The 24517-nt window shown below is 45.8% G+C and overlaps 1 protein-coding gene across 1 annotated transcript in view; it reads left to right on the top strand.

The window, feature by feature from the left end:
• XYLT1 (xylosyltransferase 1) overlaps positions 1 to 24517 on the top strand; it is a 373697-nt gene that overhangs the window by 314173 nt on the left and 35007 nt on the right. Inside the window, exons 6-8 of the mRNA XM_007986630.3 lie at positions 2770 to 2850; positions 20221 to 20437; positions 23056 to 23232. Of these exons, the coding sequence (XP_007984821.3) occupies positions 2770 to 2850; positions 20221 to 20437; positions 23056 to 23232 (475 nt within the window). The remainder of the gene's footprint in view (positions 1 to 2769; positions 2851 to 20220; positions 20438 to 23055; positions 23233 to 24517) is intronic.

Consider the following 24517-nt stretch of genomic DNA (forward strand, 5'->3'; position numbering starts at 1 on the left):
CTGGAACGGGGTAAAATGTCAACAGATCGCAAGCTGTTAATTATCTGGAGAGAACTAAATATTATGTAGGCAATTATCGACAGGCGTCTGAAAGCAACAATAGGAGAATTTGGTCCTCAGCCAACTTCCATCTCCCTTTCGAGAAGGACTGGGGGGATGGGCTTTAGCATTCAGAGCAGGCATTTCACACAGAGGGAGAGCAAGGGGCCCGGGCCCCTAGGAAGGGGGATAGGCAGGGATCCCCCCGCCCCACCCTTCCAGACAATCCATCAGGATCCTTTGCCAAGCACACAACGCTTGGCTTTGAAAGGCGGCTTTACCCAAAAGCTCTCGGCCTGGAAACCTCAGCCCCCTCCTCATCCACCCTCCCTCCCCTAAGATGTCATCTTTTGAGACGATTTCATGTGGAAGCATCGCTAAGTAAATTCGCTAAATGCCTATTCATCCCCGTCAGATGGGGACTCGGTGAAGCGGTAAACGTGAAAATGGCCCCAGCTCACAGCCCTGAAAGGCGCTTTCTGGGGTTGCCAAATGGAACGGCAGCCGCTGACCCTGGGAGGCCTGAGGCTTCACGAGAAGGGGGCCCGGGAGCCCCGGCCCGGCCCCTTCAATCCTCCCACTAAGGGTGCCTGAGAGGCTTTATTTATTATTCCAACTGCCGGGGACTCATTCAGAGGTTAACTTGTCCCGTATTCATCAGGACAACAATAATGAACTGTCGCAGAGAGTGGTGAGGGGGTTGGTAAATAAGAGCTGTTAAAACGCAGAGTTAGAATGGGCCTCTTTATGGTTTGGAGAGAAACATTGCTTAAATTTTTTCTATAGGCCGATTTAGTTTCCACCTCTGCCAGCGACTTACTAAAGGGGCCCTGTCCCCACGAGCTACAGGTAACAGAGTCGGAGGCACCAGTGGACTTTACCTTGGCATGCACGATGGGGTTTAACCACGCGGGAGATGCACCATTGTACGGCCACGTGGGGTTAGCCCTTTGCGAACATCCCTGGGTTCACCTCTGTGCCCGTCAGCAAGGTTTAGCTTTCCGTGTGTGCGCTGTATTCAACTCCCTGCAGATGCACGGCGCCTGCTGCTGCTAGAATGGCTGGTTTTGAATTGGTGTTTATTTCAGTAATAGGATGGGACATGAGCAGCGTTCATTTTCACTGCAGCATCTCTTAACTGCTTTGTGCCCCCTCCACTGGAATTATGAGTTGGTCAACATGAGTCATCCAATGAGAGAACAGGGGCTTGGAGTGGCGAGACTGTGGAGGTGCAGGGAAATGAAGGAGGGGGTGAGCAGTAGGGGCAGCTCAGACCAAACAGTTGGGAGGCAGATAGAGCAAGTGCGTGCATTGATTGTACACCTACTGTGTGCCCTTAAAATCCACCCAGTTGTCCATTCAGTATATATGCATGATGGACCTACTAGGTGCTGGGCATGTTTAATTCTCAACCTACGTGTCTTCAGAGCAAGCTACCATTCAGTGAGGTTAAATGACATCCTTGGACACACAGCTGCTGACTCAGTCATGGAGCTGGGATCTGTCCCCAGATCTTTCTCTTTCTGCCCAAGCATTGCTTTCTAAGGCACTGTCCTGCTTCTCAAAGGTCTAGCTTCTATTATAACCCCAGAGATGTTTTTTTCTTTTTAATCTTTCTGCCCTCTTCTCTGTTCCTCCCATTTGAAACAATAGTTAACGCTTTCTTTCGAAGTAAAAATTCCGAAGCAGAGAAGGCTGGTGATAAAGGAGCTGTCACATCAGCACCATTTACCTGTTTGGGTTTATTCAGCAGAAGAGGCGAGTGCATTTCTGGCAGATGGAGACCCGTGTGACTGCCTTTTAAAACACTGTCACAGCTGTATGCGCAGGCTGATTAGCTGTGACTACACTGCTAGTGCCGAGATTGATGGCGATAAATTTGGGATAACAATGCTGGGAACGATGTCTCTCATTTGTATTGCACTTCATATTTTTTAAAGCTCTCTCATTCAGTAGCCCGTGGTTATCGAGGACTTGGTATCCATCCATTCATTGATGCATTCATTGCTCAAAGTGCATTTGAAGGAGTCAGTTTGAACACACATCACTTTGATTCATTTATTTATTCAACAAACATTAATATAGCTCTTACTATATTCCAGTGTTGAACAAATCCAGCTGGGCTCTGTCCTCATGGAGCTTACATTCTAATGAAAGCAAGGTCAATGCTTTCAAGTGGTTATACAATAGTGAATTATTATAAACAGAGTGATGTAATAAAGGTGGGGAGAGAGGGGGAGGCAGGTACTACTTTAGGTTAAGTGGTCGGAAAAGGTCTCTCTGAAGAGGTGGTATTTGAAAGGAGACCTGACGACAAGACTAGGCCAGCAATACTGGGAGAAATTTCCCAGGCAAGCAGATGCGAAGGTCCTGAGATTGCTGTGTATTTAGCTTTGGGCTGCACACTGATGACTTGCTGTTGCCAAGCCCAATGCCGTGCACTGGAGATTCCCAAACATGTAGAGCACTCCACTTGCCCTCAAAGAGTCTCCAGTATATTGGAGTATAGAGGAGAGAAATGCACAAACAGCCCCTTTTAACATAGTGTGATAAGAGTCGGTGACGGTGACATAAAAACAGCAATTTAAAGAGGAAGCCTTATCAACCCGTGTGCAAGTGATCAGAGAAGGTGCTTCGAGCGGACTGACATAATCGGTGAAACTTGGTTTCTGTGACGAAGATAGTACCCACGGTCTCTGGCCTGACTCTCCCCTTGGTTTGTTTCCACAGGACAAATGACCAGTTGGTGGCGTTTCTCTCCCGATACCGAGATATGAATTTCTTGAAGTCACACGGCCGGGACAATGCAAGGTAGCACCTCAACCCCTTACCCCTCGTGCCAAATGGAAGCGAAAACCTGAGCGATCATTTGGGGAATTTTCTAGGCTGGTTTCACGCAACCACAGAAAAGTTGAGGGTGGGAGAAAGGCTTGGCACCAGCTGTCCTTGGCCGTGTCTGCGTGGGATCTGAAGTAGTCCCTCCTGTCAGCCAAGGACAAAGATAACCATAGATGTTTCTCATGGTGTCACAGCCCTTTTGGTTATTTGCCCTCAAGGACTTCCACAAGTCCAATGTCTCATTGCAGTAACCCTTTCAGTAGGGCATCCACGGTTAATCCCCATTTTATTGATGGGAAGACTGAGGCCCATAATATAAGCAGTGTCCCCAGATTGTTCATTCAGCAAGTCATTCAGATACTTACCAAGCATGGGCATGTGCCAATCGCTGTTCTAGTTGCAAACAAGACCAAGCCCTTCCTCTCAGGGAATTGACCTTGCAGTGGAAAAGAGTGTCGTCATAGCAGCATGGACTTGAACCCAGGGGTCCTAATCCCAGCCCCATGTCCTCCTCACTCCCTCACTGGTGCCCAACACATCAGCAGGGGTTGGAGGCACCCAGAACCCCAACCCACGTTCCTCACACCTCTCTCGCTTAAAATGAACACTGTCAAAAAAATAGCATCTCTACAGTTCAGCATTGAGCTGAGCCTAAGTCTCCTTGACCATCCATCAGCTGCAAGGGATAGGGTCTTGAGTGCCCCCTGTAGGTGACATCACATGATGAGATTTCCCATTCCAATAGAAAATATCGTTAAAGACCGGGCACAGTGGCTTATGCCTGTAATCCCAGCACTGTGGGAGGCTGAGGCGGGCAGATCACAAGGTCAGAAGTTCGAGACCAGCCTGACCAGCATGGTGAAACCCTGTCTCTATTAAAAATACAAAAATTATCCGGGTGTGGTGGCAGGCGCCTGTAATCCCAGCTACTCAGGAGGCTGAGACAGGAGAATCTCTTGAACCTGGGAGGCGGAGGTTGGGATGAACCAAGATCACACCATTGTACTCCACCTTGGGTGACAGAGCGAGACTCCGTCTCAAAAAAAAAAAAAAAAAAAAAAAAAAAAAAAAACGAAACATTGAAAACCAGTCCAGGGTGACTCTGACATCCAGGGATCTTGGTCTAGCATTGAACTTGGCAGTGCTTGGGATAATTTCAGCTTGTTAACATGCATGGTTTAGCTCTCGGAGTATTTTGTTTCATCTTGTTTTCATTCAGGTGCTTTGTTTGAAAATTAATAGCCCTATTTAAAAACAGCAGTATTTCCTATGAAAATCCAGATTTCTAACCAGTCTTAAAAAATCTGAAGGTCGGTTAAGTCTGTGCCTGAATTTTCTCATGGCAGTTATTTCCTGGATCTTAGGTCGCTCAGTCCTCGCCTGTCCCCGTTCCCCAACCCAGCCCCAGACCACATCTCTCTTTGTAATCTCTGCTTTAAATCTCTGCCATTGCTGGTGGGAGTGTCGTTTTGGCTGGCTGTGTGACTCAGTTTACCCACTTGTCCACAGCAGGGGAGGAACAAAAGCAAGCAGGTAGCTCCATCTCCTGAGCTTTTTTTTTTTTTTTTTTTTTTTGAGACGGAGTCTTGCTCTGTCGCCCGGGCTGGAGTGCAGTGGCCGGATCTCAGCTCACTGCAAGCTCCGCCTCCCGGGTTTACACCATTCTCCTGCCTCAGCCTCCCGAGTAGCGGGGACTACAGGCGCCCGCCACCTCGCCCGGCTAGTTTTTTGTGTTTTTAGTAGAGACGGGGTTTCACTGTGTTAGCCAGGATGGTCTCGATCTCCTGACCTCGTGATCCGCCCGTCTCGGCCTCCCAAAGTGCTGGGTCCTGAGCTTTTAAGAAGTAATCCGGCTGCGTGCAGTGACTCATGCCTGTAATTCCAGCACTTTGGGAGGCCGAGGCGGGTGGATCACCTGAGGTCTGGAGTTCGAGACCAGCCTGGCCGACATGGTGAAACCCCATTTCTACTAAAAATACAAAAATTAGCTGGGTGTGGTGGTGCACACCTATAACCGCAGCTACTTGGGAGGCTGAGGCACAAGAATTGCTTGAACGTGGGAGTCGGAGGTTGCAGCGAGTGGAGATTGCACCACTGCACTCCAGCCTGGGCAACAGAGCGAGACTCTGTCTCAAAAAAAAAAAAAAAAAAAAAAAAAAAGTAACCCTAGAAATCCTTTGTGTTGTATCATTTTTCTAGTTTGAAACTTTGATTTCATTCTGCTCTTTATGGATTGTTCCTGCCCTACTTACAGCCTACCTTCTTTACATTAAAAAGGAGGCCCTTTTCTGCAACACCTGAACTTGAAGATGCTCTGGAAATTAGCACAGATTAGTTTACTACATTCAGGCCACTAAGTAGAGAGACCTGGTTGGATGAGTCGGAAGAATCACAGCCACTCTGTATTGTGTTCCTACTAAGTGGGCCCTTTTTGTATAGGATCCAAATTTATTTTCACAGCCACTCAGTGCAGCTATAAGAATTATTCTCCCCATTTGTCAAGTTTCTGGAGTTTACTTGATTTTTCTGAAGATCACGCACTGGTTAAATGCTAGAATTTGAACCCAAGTTTTTCTGGCCCCAGAGCCACAGGAGCAAGGTAGGACTGCGCAAGGATTCCATGGAGGTGGTTAGTTGTCAGAAGTGGCTCGGATATTGGTGTTCCCCAGCCTTAGGTAGAGAAGGAAAAACCCTTTTTCTTCTCCGGATAGCAGCTAATAGGTGATTTGTGCAAACAAAGTTGTGTCTCAAGAAGGGGTCCCATTGTAAATGTATTAACTTGTCTGTGAATTACTTGTTTCAGCCTAGTCAGGATTTATTCTCTGTGCACTATTTGTCAGGCACTGTGCTAGGAGCTGAGTATAGCACAAGTTAAAAGCAGGGACTGCAAGGTTACACCTTCTGGTTTGGAATTCTGATCTACTGTGTTGCATTGGATGAGTGACTTCACCTCTCTGAGCTGGTTTCATAATATTATATGAAAATATTACCTATACTCATTTGGTCATTGAGAGGATTAAATGAGATGCTGCATATGCAGCGTTTGGCATAGTAAATATCTATGATGATAGTGATGTCAGTGATTATGTCATTGTTATGATGAGCATAGAACTAAATTGTTGCTGGTAGGAGAAAGAAACAGATGGAGAATGGGCCTGAATTGTGCCTCTAGGTGCCTGAGTACATTCTGTATAATTGATGTGCATCCGTAATTGACAGGTGGTACCCACATGTCGCGGGACAGCATAAAGAAGTCTCAGGCTAAGGAAATGTTACTTACTCCTCCCTCCAAGACCCTAAACCCAAAGGTCTCTCGACAGAATAGCTCACAAATTCCAACTCTTGAGCATGAGTTCCCAGCTGGGATTTTCTCATTTACAGGAAGTTAGGGCAGTAGTTTAGCATTCATTTAATAGTAGAACAAGCCAACATCCCATTCACTGCCACTTTCCTCTTTGTTAGCTGTGGCTTCACCTGCTTCGTGAATAAACCTACCTGTAGCCAATCATCCGTGGTCGCTCCCAAGTGACCAGAGGTGGGCATGGCTCGGCTCACGTTCCTTCACTGGTGGTATGTTAGGGAGAACTCTTTTGGTGGGAAATGACAGAAACCCAGCTCAAACTAGTTTAAGGGTAAAGAACATTACCAGATCAGGTAACTACAACATTAGGGCTGACTTCAGGTATGGCTAAATCAAGCCGCGCAAATTATATCATCAAGCTCAGACTCTCTATGAGTTCTGTTTTTCTGTGTGTTCTTTTAATTTTCTGGCACTGAGTGGGGATTATTGGCAATATATTACCCTCCTTTTATAGATAAGGGAACTGAGACTCAGAAAGGTGAAGTTACTTGGTCAAACTCACAGCACTCGTGCCCAAGTGAGTGTTCAGGGAGTCCAAGCTCATAATTCTCACGTGATGAAGCCTCTCTGTGTTCTAGGTCTGCTTTCTTCCAATGCACTGGTGACTTTGAGGCAGCTACTCTGCTTCTCTTGACTTCATTTTCTCCCTTTGAAAAACAAGGGGGTTGAATGAGAAAGTCTCCAAATTTCCTTCCCGTTCTGATATTTCATGTGTCTGGACCAGCCCTGGTAAAAGAGGAAGTGACGGAGGCAGAGATCTTGAAAGACAGAGAGATGGGGAGGAACAAAGGCAAGCAGTGAAATACAGAATAGGCCACAGGGTGCCTCGGTTTTTAATTCCACGTAGCTCCTAATAGCAGTGTTGACCTTCTATCTTCATCTCCAGCCTTGAGCAACCAATTTGGATTTCTGGCTCCCACTGTGAAGAGATGGCATAAAGGCAAACTAGTATTCTAATAGCTGCCAAATTGGTCCTGATTGTTTCTGTTATTAAATGAAGGGGAGGGTTGTGTTCACTGTTTCTCCTTGCTTTCCTCCAAAAGTAAAGTCTCTAGATAGACTGCAAGACAGGTAGCACAACTGTCATTTTCCCAGGCAGCCTCAGCAGGGCTTGCAGAAGCAGGTGCCCGCACATTTACTCTCAGCCTGAATAATCAGGTCTTTGGAAACGTCCCTACAAGTCTCTGGCCTTGGCTCAGGGAGCATCAGAGAAGTTTTTCAAATCTCTGAAACCTGTTCAAGTCTCAGTGTGTGAGGACAGGACTCTTCCAGGGAGCTGGAAGGTGAAAATTGGAGTTTCTCTGGGACTTTTCCTTCCCTGGTTGATCTGATTTCTCCACTTCATCCAGGGTCACCAGGGCACCCGTGTTAGCCCTGGGACACAGTGTGTGAAGCGCAAGAGCATAGATGCTGGAATCCAGCCGCCCGGGTCGAAATCCAGCTCTTCTAGACCACCGCCATGGGATGTCAGCAAATGGCTTTGACTGGCCATGCCTCTATTTCTCCATCTTTATAAAATTCGAATAATGATAATGGGAATGGGGAGATGGAGCATCCTTGCTGACCATGGGAAGACCCCGAGCTGGGCGCATTCCAGTACATTTTCTCATTTCACCCTCATTTAGCAGGTGTTACCCCATTTCAGAAATGAATACAGCTGAGATTGGAGAGTCACTTTACCTTACTCAAGGCCCTACAGCTAGTGAACGACAGAGCTGAGATGGAACCTGGTTCCGTCTGACTTTAAGGCCTGTGTTCTTATATTACTCCATAGTGACTGCATTTGAGAGGACCTGCAGGTTTATGCTCTTGAGGTGTGCAGATGAAAGAAAATCCTGCTGAATGTAAATAGAAATATCTTTTTGCATGGGTAGGGACAGGTCCTTCCCCTTCTTTCTAGGGTCAGCCTTTTCCAAAGTGTGTTCATGTGCCACCAGGGACATGGGAGATTCTTTTGGGTCCTTTGTAAGTGGGTATGCTATGAAAGTTAGGTATTGATCTTATGTGTGTCAACAAATTTATAAAATTAGCCATTCTAACCCATGACTTATGGATATTAGGCTTCAAATAAGGCTACATTGAAAGAAAACAGTTGAAGCTGTTTAAAGTTGGCTTAGAGGCCGGGTGCAGTGGCTCACACCTGTAATCCCACACCTTGGGAGGCTGATGTAGGAGGATCGCTTAAGGCCGAGAGTTTGAGGCTTGCACCAGTGCACTGCAGCCTGGGTGACAAAGCGAGATCGTGTCTCTAAAAATAATAAAGTTGGCTTAGAGCGGAATATTCAGGGGCCTCTTGTATAGGATGCTACATAAAGCACATAACATAGCAGTTAAGAATCCAGGCTCTGGAGCCAGACTGTGAAGTTTCACGGGCCAGCTCTAATGCCCACTCACAGTGTGTGACCGTGGGTAAGTTAGATGAGTTACCTGTGACCAGTTTTCTCATCTGGAAGATGGGAATGATGATAATCATACCAATCCCATAGAGTTGTTGCACGAATTAATATATGGAAAAGCCCTTGGGGACAGTTAGTTGTGCCTATTAAGTGGATGATGATCATAATGGTGGTGGTGGTAGTGGTGATAATGATGGTGTTGTTGACAGGAGAAAAATCTTGATGATAATATACACATGATTAAAGTGTTACAAAAATGCTCAATAACTCTTGTGTTCAACAAGTCTCATGTCCACGGGGCACGTGGGAAATTCTTTTGGGCCCTTTGTAAGTGGGCATGCGATGAGAGTTAGGTATTGACCTTACGTGTATCGACAGTTTATAAAATTAGCCACTCCAACCCACGAGTTATGGATATCACGCTTAAAATAAGGCGAAGCATAGTAAGAGAAACAGCTATCATTTCAAATATACGAAAGCCAGGCAGGTAGATTCCAGCCCCAGGTCAGAAGTGGTATAGAGAAGTTTCTCTTCTCCGGTCGGAACCCCATCTGCCAGAGGCAGCACTCTCCTATTGGAGGCTGGGGTGGCATCTGAGCTGCCTGCCTAGCTCCCCTTTTCTGACATTGAACTAATCATCAGACCGAAACCTCCTTTGATATATAAACAAGCAAATGTTTAACCAAAAGTTGGCAAATCAGTCAAGAGCCTGGCCAGGAACCTCCTCCAGGCAAATCCACTTTCGGGAGGCCCTTTGGTGCCAGCTTGCTTATTGAGAGAAGAGCTCTCTTTCTGGCTAACTTGTAGCTCCATGATTGATGCGAGGAGATAATTAATACCTCATCTCCAATAGGGAAAGCAGATTGCATTTCTCTTTTGCTTTCCTTAAACCCAACCGATGCGTTCATGACTGTTTGCATGTTCACTTTATTTAATCCAATTATAGCAGCCACGTCAAAATAAAGTCTGGCAGTATGTAGGCACCCACACAAAACTGCACACGCATACCTCCCTGGGCCTCAGCCTGTGTTTTTAGGTCATCTTTAGAACTTTTCTTCCTTCCAAACAATACACAAAGAAGTTCGACAAAAGGCTAGACGGAAAGTACACACAGTGTCATCTCTGAAAGGTAGAGTATGAGTTTTATTCTCTTCTTTGCATTTTTTTATGTTCCAAGCCATCTATGAAGGCTATGCCTTCCTTTTATAATCAGGAAAAAAGGCAGTAAACAATGTTTTTAAAAATACATGAAATGTGGAAAACCAATTAGCCCTCAACAGACCTTTAGACGCTTCGCGGTGCAAGCTGATTCAGAGACGTGAGCCCTGTGAAGAATGTGAGCCATCAAGCGCAGGTACTCCAGCCTCAGGATTCAGGCCACTGACTCGGCATTTCCACTTGAGCTTCTTTTTCTTCCCTCCTTGAATGTCAAACCTAAGTCAGCTTTCTCCACATAGGGCAGCAATAATAACTGGTACATGTGCCACTGATTGTCATAAGCACCTTACGGATATTCACTCTTTCTACAACAACCCCATGACATAAGTGCGATCATTCTCATGCCCATTTTCCAGAAGGGAACACTGAGGCTGGAAAGATTAAATAACACACAGCTCATAGGTGGCGACACAGACTTGAAGCCAAGCAGAGTGACTCTAAAGTCGGGATTCTTTTTATTTTTCTTTTTGAGACAGAGTCTTGCTCCATCACCCAGGCTGGAGTGCAATCTCAGCTCACTCCAACCTCCACCTCCAAGGTTCAAGCGATTCTCATGCCTCAGTCTCCCAGATAGCTGGGATTATAGGCACATGCCACCATGCCTCGCTAATTTTTGTAGTTTCAGTAGAGGTGGGGTGTCACCATATTATCCAGGCTGGTCTCAAACTCTTGAGCTCAAGTGATCCACCTGCCTGGACCTCCCAAAGTGCTGGGATTACAGGCATTAGCCACCACGCCCAGCCTGAAGTCAGGGTGCTCAACCACCATGTTGCACTGACTCCCTCAGGGTGCTGACTTTGGAGTTTCCCTCCATATCCAAGCCACGTGGACCTGTGGGTGGTATATCCCTTCCACCAATCAGATCAAGGCAGCCACTGTGAAGAGAGGTGGTGAAGCTGAGGACTTCCCTGTAGCTTCTTTTGTCAGCCACAGGGCCCTTGCACTTTCAATTTTCTGTCACTTATAAAGGCCTTCCCCATAACTCCTTAGAGGACTGATTCCTTCTCTTTGAGCTTGCATGCCACCTGCTCCTCAGTGAAGCCTTCCGCAATGAGCTCCACTAATTAAGCCCCTGTCTCTCTATTTTCTACCATGACCCCCATATTTGTTCCTATATAGCATGTAATTGTATATTTGTGTTTCATATTTCTCGATGTCTACTTACTTATTAGAACCTTGTGGCTAGAGTGTGGAATGCAGAGCCTGACTACTACGGCTTGAATCCCCTCCTTGCCACTCACCAGCTGTGTGGAACTTGGGAAATTTACTTAACCTTTCTGTGTCTCTGTTCCTTCATTTGTAAAATGAGCCCTCATGGGGCTGCAATGAATTCTAAACAAAAGAATATATATTAAGGGCATAGAACAGAGCCTAGAATGTAGTATATGCTCAATAAATGGTAGCTGTTATTATTTAGGCTTTTTGTCTCACCTAAAAGAGAAGGGCAGGGGTCATGGCCATCTTATTTAGAACCATTTTCTCAGTGCATAGAGCAGGGCCTGGAATATCGAAGGTGCTCTCTAGTGCTGCTAAAAGAATGAAGTCTCCAGGCCTTCTTGATCTTCCAGCTACTGTAGGATAGAGAGGCATGACAGTTGACTCCAGTTCAGACCAGGAAGCGGCACAGCCTACCCTGGGCCTGAGAAAGATGGCTAGCAGAGGCCCTGTGGAACTGCCAAACTTCAAAATCAGTGAGCTCAATCCTTGCGAGCTCATTCAGAGCTTGGACAGAATTAGAAGGATGGCCAAGACACTTGTCACCTTCATGCCACAACCATGGCTATGGCACAACAAAAATGAGGGCTTCTGTCCTTGGTGCTGAAATATCATTGCTCTGCCAGACAAAAGGATTTCTTCTTAGCCGTGGAGGTGTCCTATGTACCTGTCTACCAAATCCCAGAAGAGAGAAGAGGACAGATAGAAATTCACCTCGATAAAGGAAAAAAACATAAAGCATCACAATGAACATCATGGAGCCCTTACTATGTGCTAAGCCCTGTGCTAAGCCCTCCCTGTATACAAGCTCATTTGAATCATCACACCAGCTCTATGAATTAGGTATTGTGATCACCGTTTCCCCTGTGAGAAACCAAAGTGCCACATGATTAAAGTTGTCCAAGGTTAGTAGAATACACAAGACTTGGGCCAAGTAATCTGGCTCCAGGTCTCAAAATCTTGCCCCTGCATCCCAATAGAATAATATTTAGCTGCGACTTTGTGCCAATAGAGAAAAATCTCAGGCAGGTAAACTGCCCATTCCTCAGAGCCTAGGAAGAGATGTGTGAGCCTGTTCACATAGCTGACTGATTTCATGCATTGTGGGTATGATTTATTCCATGACTTTATTTTTTAACTAAAATCCTTACGTTGTACTTACGCTGAAAGAGTAATCTAGATTCAATAACAGATTACCAGACAGGAAAACAGTAAAAGGATGATTTTATGTTTTCTAGGCAGTATGACTTTGGATGTATCATTTGTACTTTCGGTCTCTGGCTTTTTTTTTTTTTTTTTTTTTTTTAATTTGTAGCATTAGCTGTATTAGCTGCCTGCGAAGATTCCTTCTTGCTCAAACATGCTGTAAACTGGAAGAGCAGAGTTATTCCTTCTAAAACTTAAAGTGGAACAGCTTAATTTTGGAATAATTCCACACTCGATGAATATGCCAAGATTGTAGCCAGTGAATTAACTGAATTGAGAAACTTCTTCATCATCCACCTTTTCTGACATTATTTCCAAAAGCCATAGATTTTTTTTTTTTAACTGACTTCTCCCATGGGGGAGAATCAGGACTCCTTCCCACCCTCTGTCTGGTTAACTGTGATGGTCAGCTGAGTAGATTTGGTCCCTGGGATGTCCCAATAGGATGATATTTAGCTGTGACTTTTTCCCATAGTGTGCTAATAGGTAAAAATATCAGGAAGGTGAACTGCCCCTTCCTCAGAGCCTAGGAAGGAAAGCTGAATGTAAATGATTTCATATCTGACCTCAGGTGGAAGACAGATGTCTTCTAGAGGCCTGGCAGAAAGATTCTTCCAAAGCCAACAATAAGCCCTTTTCTTTTGATGCTCTCTCATTTCTGGGCATTGTCTCTTTCAAGCATTAGAAGATCACAGATCTGTTGTTTCTATCTTTTTGGTGGGACTATGGTGAATCGGGGCATCAAAGATGGCAGAGTTTAAGAGCTTGCAGTGGATCCAGCTAGGCCTGCATTGAAATTCAAGACTTCTAGCTGTGTGACCTTGGGAAAGTTATGTAACTTTTCTGAGCTTCAATTTTCTTTTCTGTTACATGTGTGTTAGAAGGATCCGATACCTAGTTAACGAATGTCTGTGACTTCCTGATTGCCCAACAGGTGTGGCTGTTACCCTTCCCTTTATTCACTTATTCAGTAAATATTTATCAAGCACCAGTTGTACGGTAGGCACCGATCTAAGCAGTATGGATACAGCAGTGAACAAAAATAGACAAAAATTTCTGCCGTCTTACATCTATTGAGTGGAAATGGACAACAGACTAAATAAATATCTTGTGCCTTGTGTTAGAAAGTGAAAAGTCCTGTGGAGAAATACAAAGCATAAGAGGAGGATGGAGGATGCCAGGTTTGGGGGAGGGATGGTTGAGTCGGTTCATTGCTTGGGTGAACAGCGCTTACTAAACACTTTGCAAGGCCCTCTGAGAAGCATCATCCATCACACTTTTGCAGCTGATTCAGGAGGCTGTCAAGACAGGTGTCAGGGGGCTCATCTTACAGATGAGGAAACTGGCATTCAGAGAGGTTAAGCCAGCCCCACACCTCATAGCCTGCGAACGCAGAGGCAGGATTAGTACCTAGATCACCCAGTGTCTGTTTGCTGTAGTGTCACCTGTTGCCCCAGGTAACCTACTCAATGGGAAATGAAGAGGAAGAGCGCATCACTGGGCACCTTTTGTATATTGCGCTTATTGTTACATATCTGCACTCCATGCCTCAGGTGAGAGAGCCGCGCACCACTTGTTGGTAAGCCATATTTTATAAAAAGTCACCCAGGTGTTCACTGACTTACCTTGCCTTCCAATTTTACCTTTTCAAGTTATGGTAAAGAAAGGGAAGAAAAAATGCAAATCCCTGCCCAAACAGCTGACGCCTCTCCCCTGGTAGATAGCCAGTTGCTGGGCCTCTGCCACCATCTCCTAGTCCAAGACTAAGTCCCCGTTCACCCCTCTGACTCCAGAAACTCTTCTGAGACCTCGGGAATTAGCTGTCTCCGTTTACTCTTAGTTAACCAAAGCATGCATTTGCAGCATATCAGTTTTTGAATGCAGTAAATACAGCAACCCATCTCCCAATCCCATGAATATTTCATTTTGGAGATGACTGCATAAATATTGTATTTGAATATTATGGTCTGGGACATCACATTAAAATTGCAAGACGATGCTGTTATCCCATATAATGGAACATGAAATTAAAAACCTGCTGCATGGAAAGGAAAATTGTGCTAGTCCTCTCACCTGTATTTCTTGTCTCTCTCTCTCTCTCATGGTTAATCTGGTAACCATGTAAGTTTGAATACAAATTATCTAAAATTGAAAGTTTGAAGCATGGTTAAGTGCACCGACTGGACGTTTTTGTATAATTAGCACTAGCCAGGTTCAAGGCAGGGTTTTATTTTCCTAAACTCAGGGACTTCCTTTAATGGCCCAGTGAGCACTCGGTTACATTTCAGTGGGTTAATACTGTGAGTATTACGAAAAATCTTCGCTGAGTTCCTCCCCAATAAGAACATGACTTTGCCAATGAGCTTGGATTATCTGTCTTCCGTTGTCTGTCTGACCCCTATAGGGATTTATCTTTACAACCCAGACCTAGCCCAACTTTGTAATTTACCAAGGGGGAAACTGAGACTCAGAGAGGACTCCTCTCCAGCAAGAACATAGCTTTGCTAATAAGCTGAGATTTTGCATATGGAAAGATATGTTAGAGAAAGAGCGAGACCCGTGACATTGGACACCTGGGTATTTTGGTCGGTTTTGCCCTTATGTTGAGTCCTCTGTGTGTCCTTAGAAAAGTTGCCAGTCTTCTCCAGGCTCCCATGTATCCATATGAGATGTATTGTTTGCCCCACACCCTTCTCCTGAGTATAACAAAGTGACTTACAGAATGGCAAAGCTGGAGAGTACCTTGGGAATTACCTAACCCAGTATCATTATGACTGGACCGGTGGCTTACGGACTGTATTCATCCTAGGGAGATGTTTTATTTAACCAGAGACACTTTCTTATTTTAAAGGAATGGAAGTGCATTTCAGAATGTGTGTCCTTCACTGCTCTGCTAATTTCATCACTCCTCGTTTTTTCATACCCAGGCTGCTTCACACGCTTCCATTATCTGTCTGACCCCCCTATAGGGATCTAACTTGACAACCCAGATCTACACCAACTTTGTATTTTACCAAGGAACAAACTGAAACTCAGAGAGGACTCCTTCACATTTTGAGGTCACCCAGCTGGTGACAGGTAAAGCCACACTGCTCTGTAGATGAAAGGCACATTTCAGCCACATTAAGTCTGTTCCCTGCCAGCATCATCGTCATCGCCGTTTCATTACACCGTCATCCATTTTGTGATGACTTAGATGTGTTATGCTATTATCTTCCATAGTAGCCAATGTCTAGAGGTGGGTTTTCTGCTCCTGCAGAAAAGAAAGTGCTAAGAATGTAGGTTTACTAATGAGGTTTCAAGTAATTCCCTTGAGTAGATGTCAGTGGATTTGTGGGAAGCCCAGTGAGGGGGGAATTCTTTCTGGAATTCAGCTTGACTAACAAGGCAGGACCATCTTCAGCTTCCAAACCCTGAAGTCTCCTTATCACAGTAGACTTTTCTTGAGCAGCTGACCGGCACTGTCCTGGGACCTGGACGGGAGGCACAAAGTCTGAAGCCAAGGTGTGTTGTAGTGAGAACCAAGGCTATCTGCGAGGAGACAGGTGACTCCGGTCTGAAGACAGAGTAATGAGGTCTGTTGTAGAAATGCAGACAGCTCTAGAACTCTAAGCAGACTGGCTTAGTGGAAGAGGAGGCATTTTTGTGCCACAGCCCTGGCTCCCTGCCCTGTCTCGAGCCTGAGAACCTCCCCACACATCATGGTTGTGACGAAGTTGAAATCTTTCAGGCATGTATTAGGAGTTTTTCAAACGCAAATGAGGAATCTCATCTCAAAAATGCCTTTACATACATTACACGTAAGTCTGGGAGAGGGTCAGGCACAGTGAGATCCAGAATCGCAAGTGAACCCATCAAGCCCTTGGCACTGTGTCTTTCTGTCTCCTATTTCCAGTTTGCTCCATTGTCAGACAACCTATATATTCATGGTGATGAGATGGCTACCAGCAGCCCTAGGCTCACATCCTCCGTGCCAGAAATCTCATAGAAAAGCCCCTCCTTCTCAGTAACTCCAGCAACAATCCAAGACCTAGTCTCAGACCCAGCTTGCATTGATGGCCCATCCCTGAACTGATTTATGGAGGCCAGAGAGTTGAGATGCTCTGATCCATCCTGGGTCATGTTCCCACCCCTGGTGCTACAGGGAGGATACAAACCCAAGTAAACTGAGAGTTAAGGATGAGTCCAAAGTCAAGCAAAATGTGGTTCCCAGGGAAATCATAAATGGATGCCGAGCAGGCAAAAACAAGGCATGGAGCACCGACATCTGCTGCAGCATGGATGAACCTGGAAAACATTATGCCAAGCAAAAGATGCAGACACAAAAGGCCATATATTGTATGACTGCCTTTAATATGAACTATCTAGAATTGGTAAATCCATAGAGGCAGGAGACAGACTGATGGTTACCAGGGGCTAGCCTGAATTGGTAGTGGCTGCATAATGTGTATGGGGTTTTATTTTGGGGGCTGATGAAATGTTTTGAAGCTAGGCAGGGGTGACAGTTGGATAACATTGTTAATGAACTAATTCAACTCAACTGTACACCTTAAAATGCTTAATTTTAAATCACTGCTGTCATAACAGGGTGATGTTATGACACCTGGTCCCCCTCCAGTCTGCATGGAGCCTGCATGGAGTAGGCACTTGGTGCTGCCTGTAGCAATCCACACAGTGCCTTTGTGGAAAATAGAAAAGGCAGGTCTTCCTCAAGACACTTAGATCCCATTGATTATAAAATCATTTCTTGGTCTCTCGTTGTTTTACATTGTGTGGATGTCAGCTTTATTAAAAACATATGACCTTCCCAGTCTGTCATCTGCCCAGAGCAATCTCCCAATGAAGCCAAACTGGCCTGCTCCTCAGGCCGCTGATTAGTCTGTTTTCTGTCTAGAATGTCCATTTTCTCTCCTCCCTGCAGGCCTCCCAGCCTGCCTCAGGCCCTGCCTCATCCGTGACACCATTCCTGACCACCAACCAAGTCCACAGCATGCTGGCTTTTCAGCCTTGCTCTAGTCCCCATTTTTCCAGAAGTTCCTCAAAACTCATTTAACCTATGGTTACATGTGCCTGTATCACATTTGCGCAGTCAGACTGTGAATTCCTACAAGATAAAGCCTGTTGTTTATAGTGTTTCCTGTCTTCCACTGTACCCACCACAAGGCTGGGAGTGTGGTAGGTGCTGGACATGCGTTTGCTTATTGATGGATTGAGTATCCATTCTGCGAATACTCACTAAGCATTTACTGTGTGCCAGGCACATAGTGATAAGCAAAAACAAGAACCACCCTAGCTGCCTGAAACTTACAGTCTACTGGAAAGGGTAGACAGTAATCACAGAAATGTGCTATGGCAAGTTGCTAAGTTCATACACATGTAAAACAGGGTTAATAAAAGTACTGTCTCTGGGGTTTTCATGAAAGTTAAAGTAGATAATCCACATAAAGCCCTTGGAATGATAATGCTCATATGTTTTCATTGCCATGGTGATGGTGGTAGTGATAATGGGGATGAAGATGGTGGTGATACTGAAATCGGTGATGATGGTTGTGATGGTGGTGATGATGACGATGATGGTGATGACAGTGGTGATAATGAAAATGGTGATGATGGTAGTAATGACGATGGTGGTAGTGACAGTGATGATAATGAAAATGGTGATGATGGTAATGGCAATGATGGTGGAAGAAATCACAGTGTTGTAAGACTGTAAGGACTGCGAGAGTAACTTTTGGTCTGCAATCTGATCGATGAATTGAAGTTCACTCGGGGGAGAGGAAGAGGACGATCATTCCCAGCACATACAGAATCCATGACCAGAAGGCACGTGTGTAAGGAAGCTGTGGTGGTGTGGAGAAGCATTCGTACGATAGAGTTATGTCCTGGTCATGTGTAAGGGCCAGCAGGCTCAAGGAGCAGAAAGATCCCTGAGTTCAACTCTAGACTGTAAGCTCCCATCTAAATAGCTCCTTGGGAGCAGAGATCATCCTTACTTCTCGTTGACCCCCACCATGAGCCAGCACAGTGCCTGGCACATAATATGTGAAAATGGTGATAGTGGTGGTGATGATGAAGATGGAGATGATGATGATGGCAGTAACAGTGATGATAATGAAAATGGTGATGATGGTAATGGCAATGATGATTACGAGTGCAATGAATGCTAACTGCTAATGGACAGAGCATTTGGGTCAAAAGGCTTGGTTCTAGCTCTGTCCACCCTTCCGACACGCCCATGTCACCAGCTGTGGGACCTGAACAGCTTTGGTTTCTGCATCGACAAAATAGAAAATGCCAACCCTGCCCAGTCTGCCTTGCAAAATTCCAAACAAGATGATTATATGTATATAGTTCCTAAAGTAGGAGTTATTAATCTAGGGTTGATGGGAAAAATTCAGGGGAGGTTTGTGACTTTGGATGAGAAGAAAATGGTATCTTTTTTAGTGAAATTTCAACTGAAATCTAGCTAAATGTAGGTAACAAATCACAGTAGTGTTAGCAGTAACTGACTCAGTCACCAGTAGGAATCACCTATTTTCCTATCACATTATAGTTGGTGCGGATACCTCTAAATATCATTTATGCTCACCACTACTTCAGAATTACAGGAGGTAGGCCGGGCGTGGTGGCTCACACCTGTAATCCCAGCACTTTGGGAGGCCAAGGTGGGCGGATCATCTGAGGTCAGGAGTTCAAGACCAGCCTGGCCAACATGGTGAAACCCCATCTCTCCTAAAAAGACAAAAAAAAAAAATTAGCTGGGTGAGGTGGCACATGCCTGTAATCCTAGCTACTTGGAAGGCTGAGGCAGGAGAATCACTTGAACCCAGGAAGTGGAGGTTGCAGTGAGCCAAGATCACGCCACTGCACTCCAACCTGAGCTACAGAGTGAGACTCTGTCTCAAAACAAAAACAAAACCAATATGTGTATGTGTATATATGTATATGTGTGTGTATATATATATATATATATATAAAATCATACATTCAGTGTTTTAAAATGTATTTTGTAATCCAGGCCCCATGCAGTAGCTCACACCTATAATCCCAGCGCTTTGAGAGGCCAAGGCAGGAGGATCGCTTGAGGCCAGGAGTTTTATGCCAGTCTAAGCAACATCGTGAGACCCCGTCTCTACAAAAAATTTAAACAGCAGCCAGACATGGTGGTGCACACCTGTAATCCCAGTGCTTTGGGGACCTGAAGCCAGAAGTTCGAGATCAATCTAGACAACATAGTGAGATCCCATCTCTACAAACATAACTTTCAAAATCAGTTCTATCTACTCAGGAGCCTGAGGCAGGAGGGTCACGTGAGCCCAGGAGTTTGAGGCTGCGGGGAGCTAGGATCACACCAGTGCTCTCCAGCCTAGGCATAACGGAACATGACCCTGTCTCAAAAAATAAAAATTTAAAAAATGTTGTAATCCTGTATATAATGTATGAGTCAAGAAGCACAGGCATTACTATATATCAGAACTTTGGTGGGTTTTTATTAGTCACTGTTTCATAACTCTGTATATTTTATTGTATGCATCGAAGAGCACTGTTCTGAGATAAGGATCCATAGTCTGCATTCACTAAACTGCCAAGGCCTCTATGGCATAAGGAGATTATTGCCAAAGTTCTCTAGAGAAGGAGTAGCTGTAGCAGATCATCATTGTCATCTGACTGTGCTGGGTAAATCCCCTGGGCTCTCTAAGCCTCAGTGCCCTCATATGGAAATTGGGGGTCAAATAGTACCTGCCTTATAGGGAGAAATACAGTGACATGCCTCACTTGTGGGGATCAAGTGATAAACTCCACACAGAGCCCTGGCTCAGTGCCTGGCACACAGCAGGCACTCAATAAATGCTGTCATCGCTATGATTGTGTTGTTTTGTTTGGACTCTGGCTGGAGTTCTGTCTTTCAGGACACCTCGGGGCTAAGGGCAGCTTTCTCTCTCCCAGGTTCATTCGGAAGCAGGGCCTGGATCGGCTCTTCCTGGAGTGCGATGCTCACATGTGGCGCCTGGGAGATCGGCGAATCCCAGAGGGCATCGCCGTGGATGGTGGCTCGGACTGGTTCCTGCTGAACCGGAAGTTTGTAGAGTATGTGACGTTCTCCACAGACGATCTGGTGACCAAGATGAAACAGTTCTACTCCTACACCCTGCTTCCTGCCGAGGTGAGTATCTGGGAAAAAATTCCCAAGAAAGGTAGGGGCTTGTTCTAGCCTTTGTGGCAAAGCAGATGCTGAATTTTTGGCAAAGAGATTCTGGGTGCACCTACATTGTCCTCTACACATCCAGACATCCTTGCTGTCTTAGCAGGGTCCCTGATCTCCCTCCAGTCTGCACAGAGGCTGCGTGGAGTAGACACACGGTGCCACCACCAGCAGTCCACACAGTCTTTGTGCAAAATAGAAAAGGCAGCTCTTCGTCAAGATACTTGGCTTTCATTGGTCATAAAAATCACACGATATACAGATTTTGTTAGAACAAGAATCTTACTGCTATTTTCCAGAAAACTGTTATTTAAAAAACCCTTCTGATATCTACAATGCTGACGGCACCCCTAAAAGGTATGTAGCACGTAACCTGTACAACTGTATATGCTGACCCTTTCAGGACATACCCACATCGACTTTTCTTTTTTTTGTTTGAGACAGAGTCTCCCTCTGTCACCCAGGCTGGAGTGCAGTGGCTCAATCTCTGCTCACTGCAACCTCCACCTCCCAGGTTCAAGCAGTTCTGCTGCCTCAGCCTCCTGAGTAGCTGGGATTACAGGTGCGCACCACCACACCCAGCTAATGTTTGTATTTTTAGTAGAGGCAGGGTTTTGCCATGTGGGCCAGGCTGGTCTTGAACTCCTGGCCTCAAGTGATCCTCCTGCCTCAGCCTCCCAAAGTGCTGAGATTGCAGGCATGAGCCAAGATGCCTGGCCCCGACATCAACTTTTGACACATCCTTCACAGTGACTGATCATGCGATGACCACCTTTTTACACCAAGCATCCCTTTTCTCATGTTGAATATTGCCCTGTCATTCCCTGAAGAAAAGGGTGTTGGTTTCATGAGTCATACTCCATTAATCCAGAGTATTCTAAAACAGCCCCAGCCCCATGTAGAAGTGGGGAGGGGATCCAGTTCTGAAGGATTGCCACTGACATTCCCATAGCTGCCTGCTGGTCAGAGCTGGGCTGAGGGATTCCAGATTCATCTTCCTGACCTCCAGGTTGATTGCATCCTCATTTCCAATCCAGCCTGAGAAAAGTACAGAGCTGGTTCCATTTCTGTTGCATCTGTGGCATTTCTCATGAATGGTCCCTTGTTCCTTCCTTGGACCACGTAGGCTATGTGTGTTTCTGCAGGCCAGACACCCAGCACATCTCTTACCTGTGTCTGGGGCAGTGCCAAGCTCCGGGGAGGGCTGACTGCATCCCTGTCACCCAGAGAGATGATGAGCTTGTCATCACTGGGCCAGGTTTTACTATTCTGTACACATGTTAAGTAATCAGCTTTTAATCCTATTTCAGCAAAAATCACCTCTTCTCTCAATTCTGATAACCTCCTCGTCCAGTATCTTGCAGGGAATTTCTGTATCATTATGAAAGAACACAGGGCAATTGGTAATTGGGTACTTTTTCCCCACTGCTTGATGGAGAATATATGCCTCTCTGGGCTTGAAGGCAATTCAAGCTTAAAATCCAAGTTCATGGGCATGTCATTTACCGTCACAGGAAGGTCAGCGGGGGTTGGTGGGTGGAGCCTCATTTACCCACCCATCCATTTAGAAAAGATTGTTTGGAAGTTTGGCTGTTTTTAATCAAGACATCACCTCAATCCTGGTGAGCAAAGCTCCGTGTGTGCTTCCTCTGCCCCTGTCTGGCCCCAGCACACACAAGCACATGTACTCCAGGGTCTCTGTTCAGTCCCACCTCCTGCATCTCTGCCTTCCCTCCCTTCTCCCAGACCACTTCAAGAGAACTGGTTTAGAAGATATCAGAAGACTGTACTCATAAACTTATAAGAGGCAGACACAGATTCCCCAACAGCTTCCCTTAGGGAGAGAGAACAGGGAGGAAGTATATTTGCCTGGGACTGTCATAAAACAGTGTTGAAATATTATAAGAAATATTATAAAAATCTTTCTCTCACTCTCTGGCAATCTCTCAAGTACTCCAGTGATTGTTTCTCCTCTAGTTTTTCTTTTTAGATGCAACATGGCCTCTTAGATCCCTTAAAAAGGTTGGCCAAGAGTCTTGGGGTTAGGGAGACTATAGGGCACCTGGTTCAGTACCATGGACAGCAAGCAGCCCCACCTACTCCCTTCCCTATGTTGCAGTCCTGCAATGCAGGAAGCCCTGGGTCTATTGCAACCATCAATTTGGTCTCCCTACCCCAGGGGTGAAATTCCAGATCACCAGTCTTTGTTATCAAACTATTTCAGACTTGAATCCCTTTGATTTCACATAATCTGTTGGACAGAGCATCCACCTGCACTCTGAGTTGGACCACATGGGCAGCTGACCTCAAATGCATGCAGAGAACGTAAGAGTCCCTTGAATGTCGGGTACTTGTGTTACGCATTTTTGCATCGCTATGAAGGAATATCTGAGGCTTGGTAATTTATAAAGAAACGTTTATTTGGCTTGTGGTTCTGCAAGCTGTACAGAAAGCGGCCCAGCTTCTTTAAAACCACCAGTTCTTACGTGAACTCAGAGCAAGAGTTAACCCTTTCCCACCCCAGTCCCTTTGTGGGAGGCTGGGAGAGATCTCAGGCTAGGCCCCTCTCTCCCCTGCAGTCCTTCTTCCATACGGTCCTGGAGAACAGCCCCCACTGCGACACCATGGTGGACAACAACCTGCGCATCACCAACTGGAATCGCAAGCTGGGCTGCAAGTGCCAGTACAAGCACATCGTGGACTGGTGCGGCTGCTCCCCCAATGACTTCAAGCCACAGGACTTCCACCGCTTCCAGGTGAGACTTTCTTCTGGCCTGCCTAAGTGATGCCTTTCCAACAAACCTCTGCAGAAATCCAAGGCCAGACCTGCAGGTCACCTTATCACATGGTGGCCAAACCTGGCTGTTGATAAATAATAGCAACAGCATCAACAATAGCCAATGTTTATTGAACACTTACTCCAGGTCAGGGCTGTTCTAACCACGTTGACTCATTAACCCAAAAGCAAATGACCTTTCATACTATTATTCCGTTTTAGGGATATGAAAACTGAGGCACAGAAAGGTTAAAAAAAAATGTCCAAAGGCCATACTCCTATCATCCTCTCTTTATTGCCTTTTCATCAGAATCTCCCACAATATTTAAATTTATACCCAGGAATAAGCTTTTAAGTATATCTAGGGCAGAGCTTTTCAACCTCAGAACTCTGGCCATTGTGGCCGGATGATCCTGTTAGGAGGTGCTGTCCCATGCCTGGGTGGGATGTTTAGCAGCACCTCTGGTTGAGAACCACTGATCTCCAGTGATATCGACGACTTTGTATTTTCAATGAATTGTACTTTTCTGAGGAGCAGCCAGGTTTGGAAACCATTGTGTTCTGTGTACTTGAAAGAGTAACAAGAGGTAGAACATTATTCCCTTTACAGCTGTCTCTGGGCAGCCTAACAATTTACTGTTCCAGGGAAGGGAAGGGCAGAGCAGGTGGCTGGGGAATGGTCATCCACTTACCATGAGCCCTGAGAGTGGCCCCAAAATGGGCACCCCTTCCTGCTCTGCTTCCTCCAAGCCAGGATGGTGGCTTCTTCCTCCACCCCTCCCCACACCTAGCAGCAGAGAGCACAAATATGAATGAATGCCCCTAAATGGTTAAACGAATCACTGAGGTCACTAGAGCCACCGTGTAGAGATGGTATGCTGCTTCCCAAACCACTGACACAGGGAAGGCAGGGACACAGTTCCAAGCTCATAGCCAAGGTGCCCCTGATGTGTGACTGGGATGCTGTTTGTGTTTGATCTTCTCTGTGCCAGGCTGTGTGGGCATTGGCTTTACTAGGGCAGACGTCACTTTGATTGTTCAGGTAGGGAAACTGAGGCATGGAGGGGTGTTCCAAGTGGGGTTTTTTGCAGTAGTCCCTGCTGCCTTCCTGGTTTTGTGCCTGTATGAGTGCGGAGTACACTGAAGGTTTTTTCTGTCATTCGTATTCCCCTCAAGGTTCCCACCAGCAGCTCCAGCCACCTTAAGCTGGCAGACAGGGAGCTGCTTAAAACCACATCTTCCCTGCAGACAGGATCTGCTGAGCA

This window comes from Chlorocebus sabaeus, chromosome 5 (assembly GCF_047675955.1).
Source record: "Chlorocebus sabaeus isolate Y175 chromosome 5, mChlSab1.0.hap1, whole genome shotgun sequence".
Classification (NCBI taxonomy): Eukaryota; Metazoa; Chordata; class Mammalia; order Primates; family Cercopithecidae; genus Chlorocebus; species Chlorocebus sabaeus.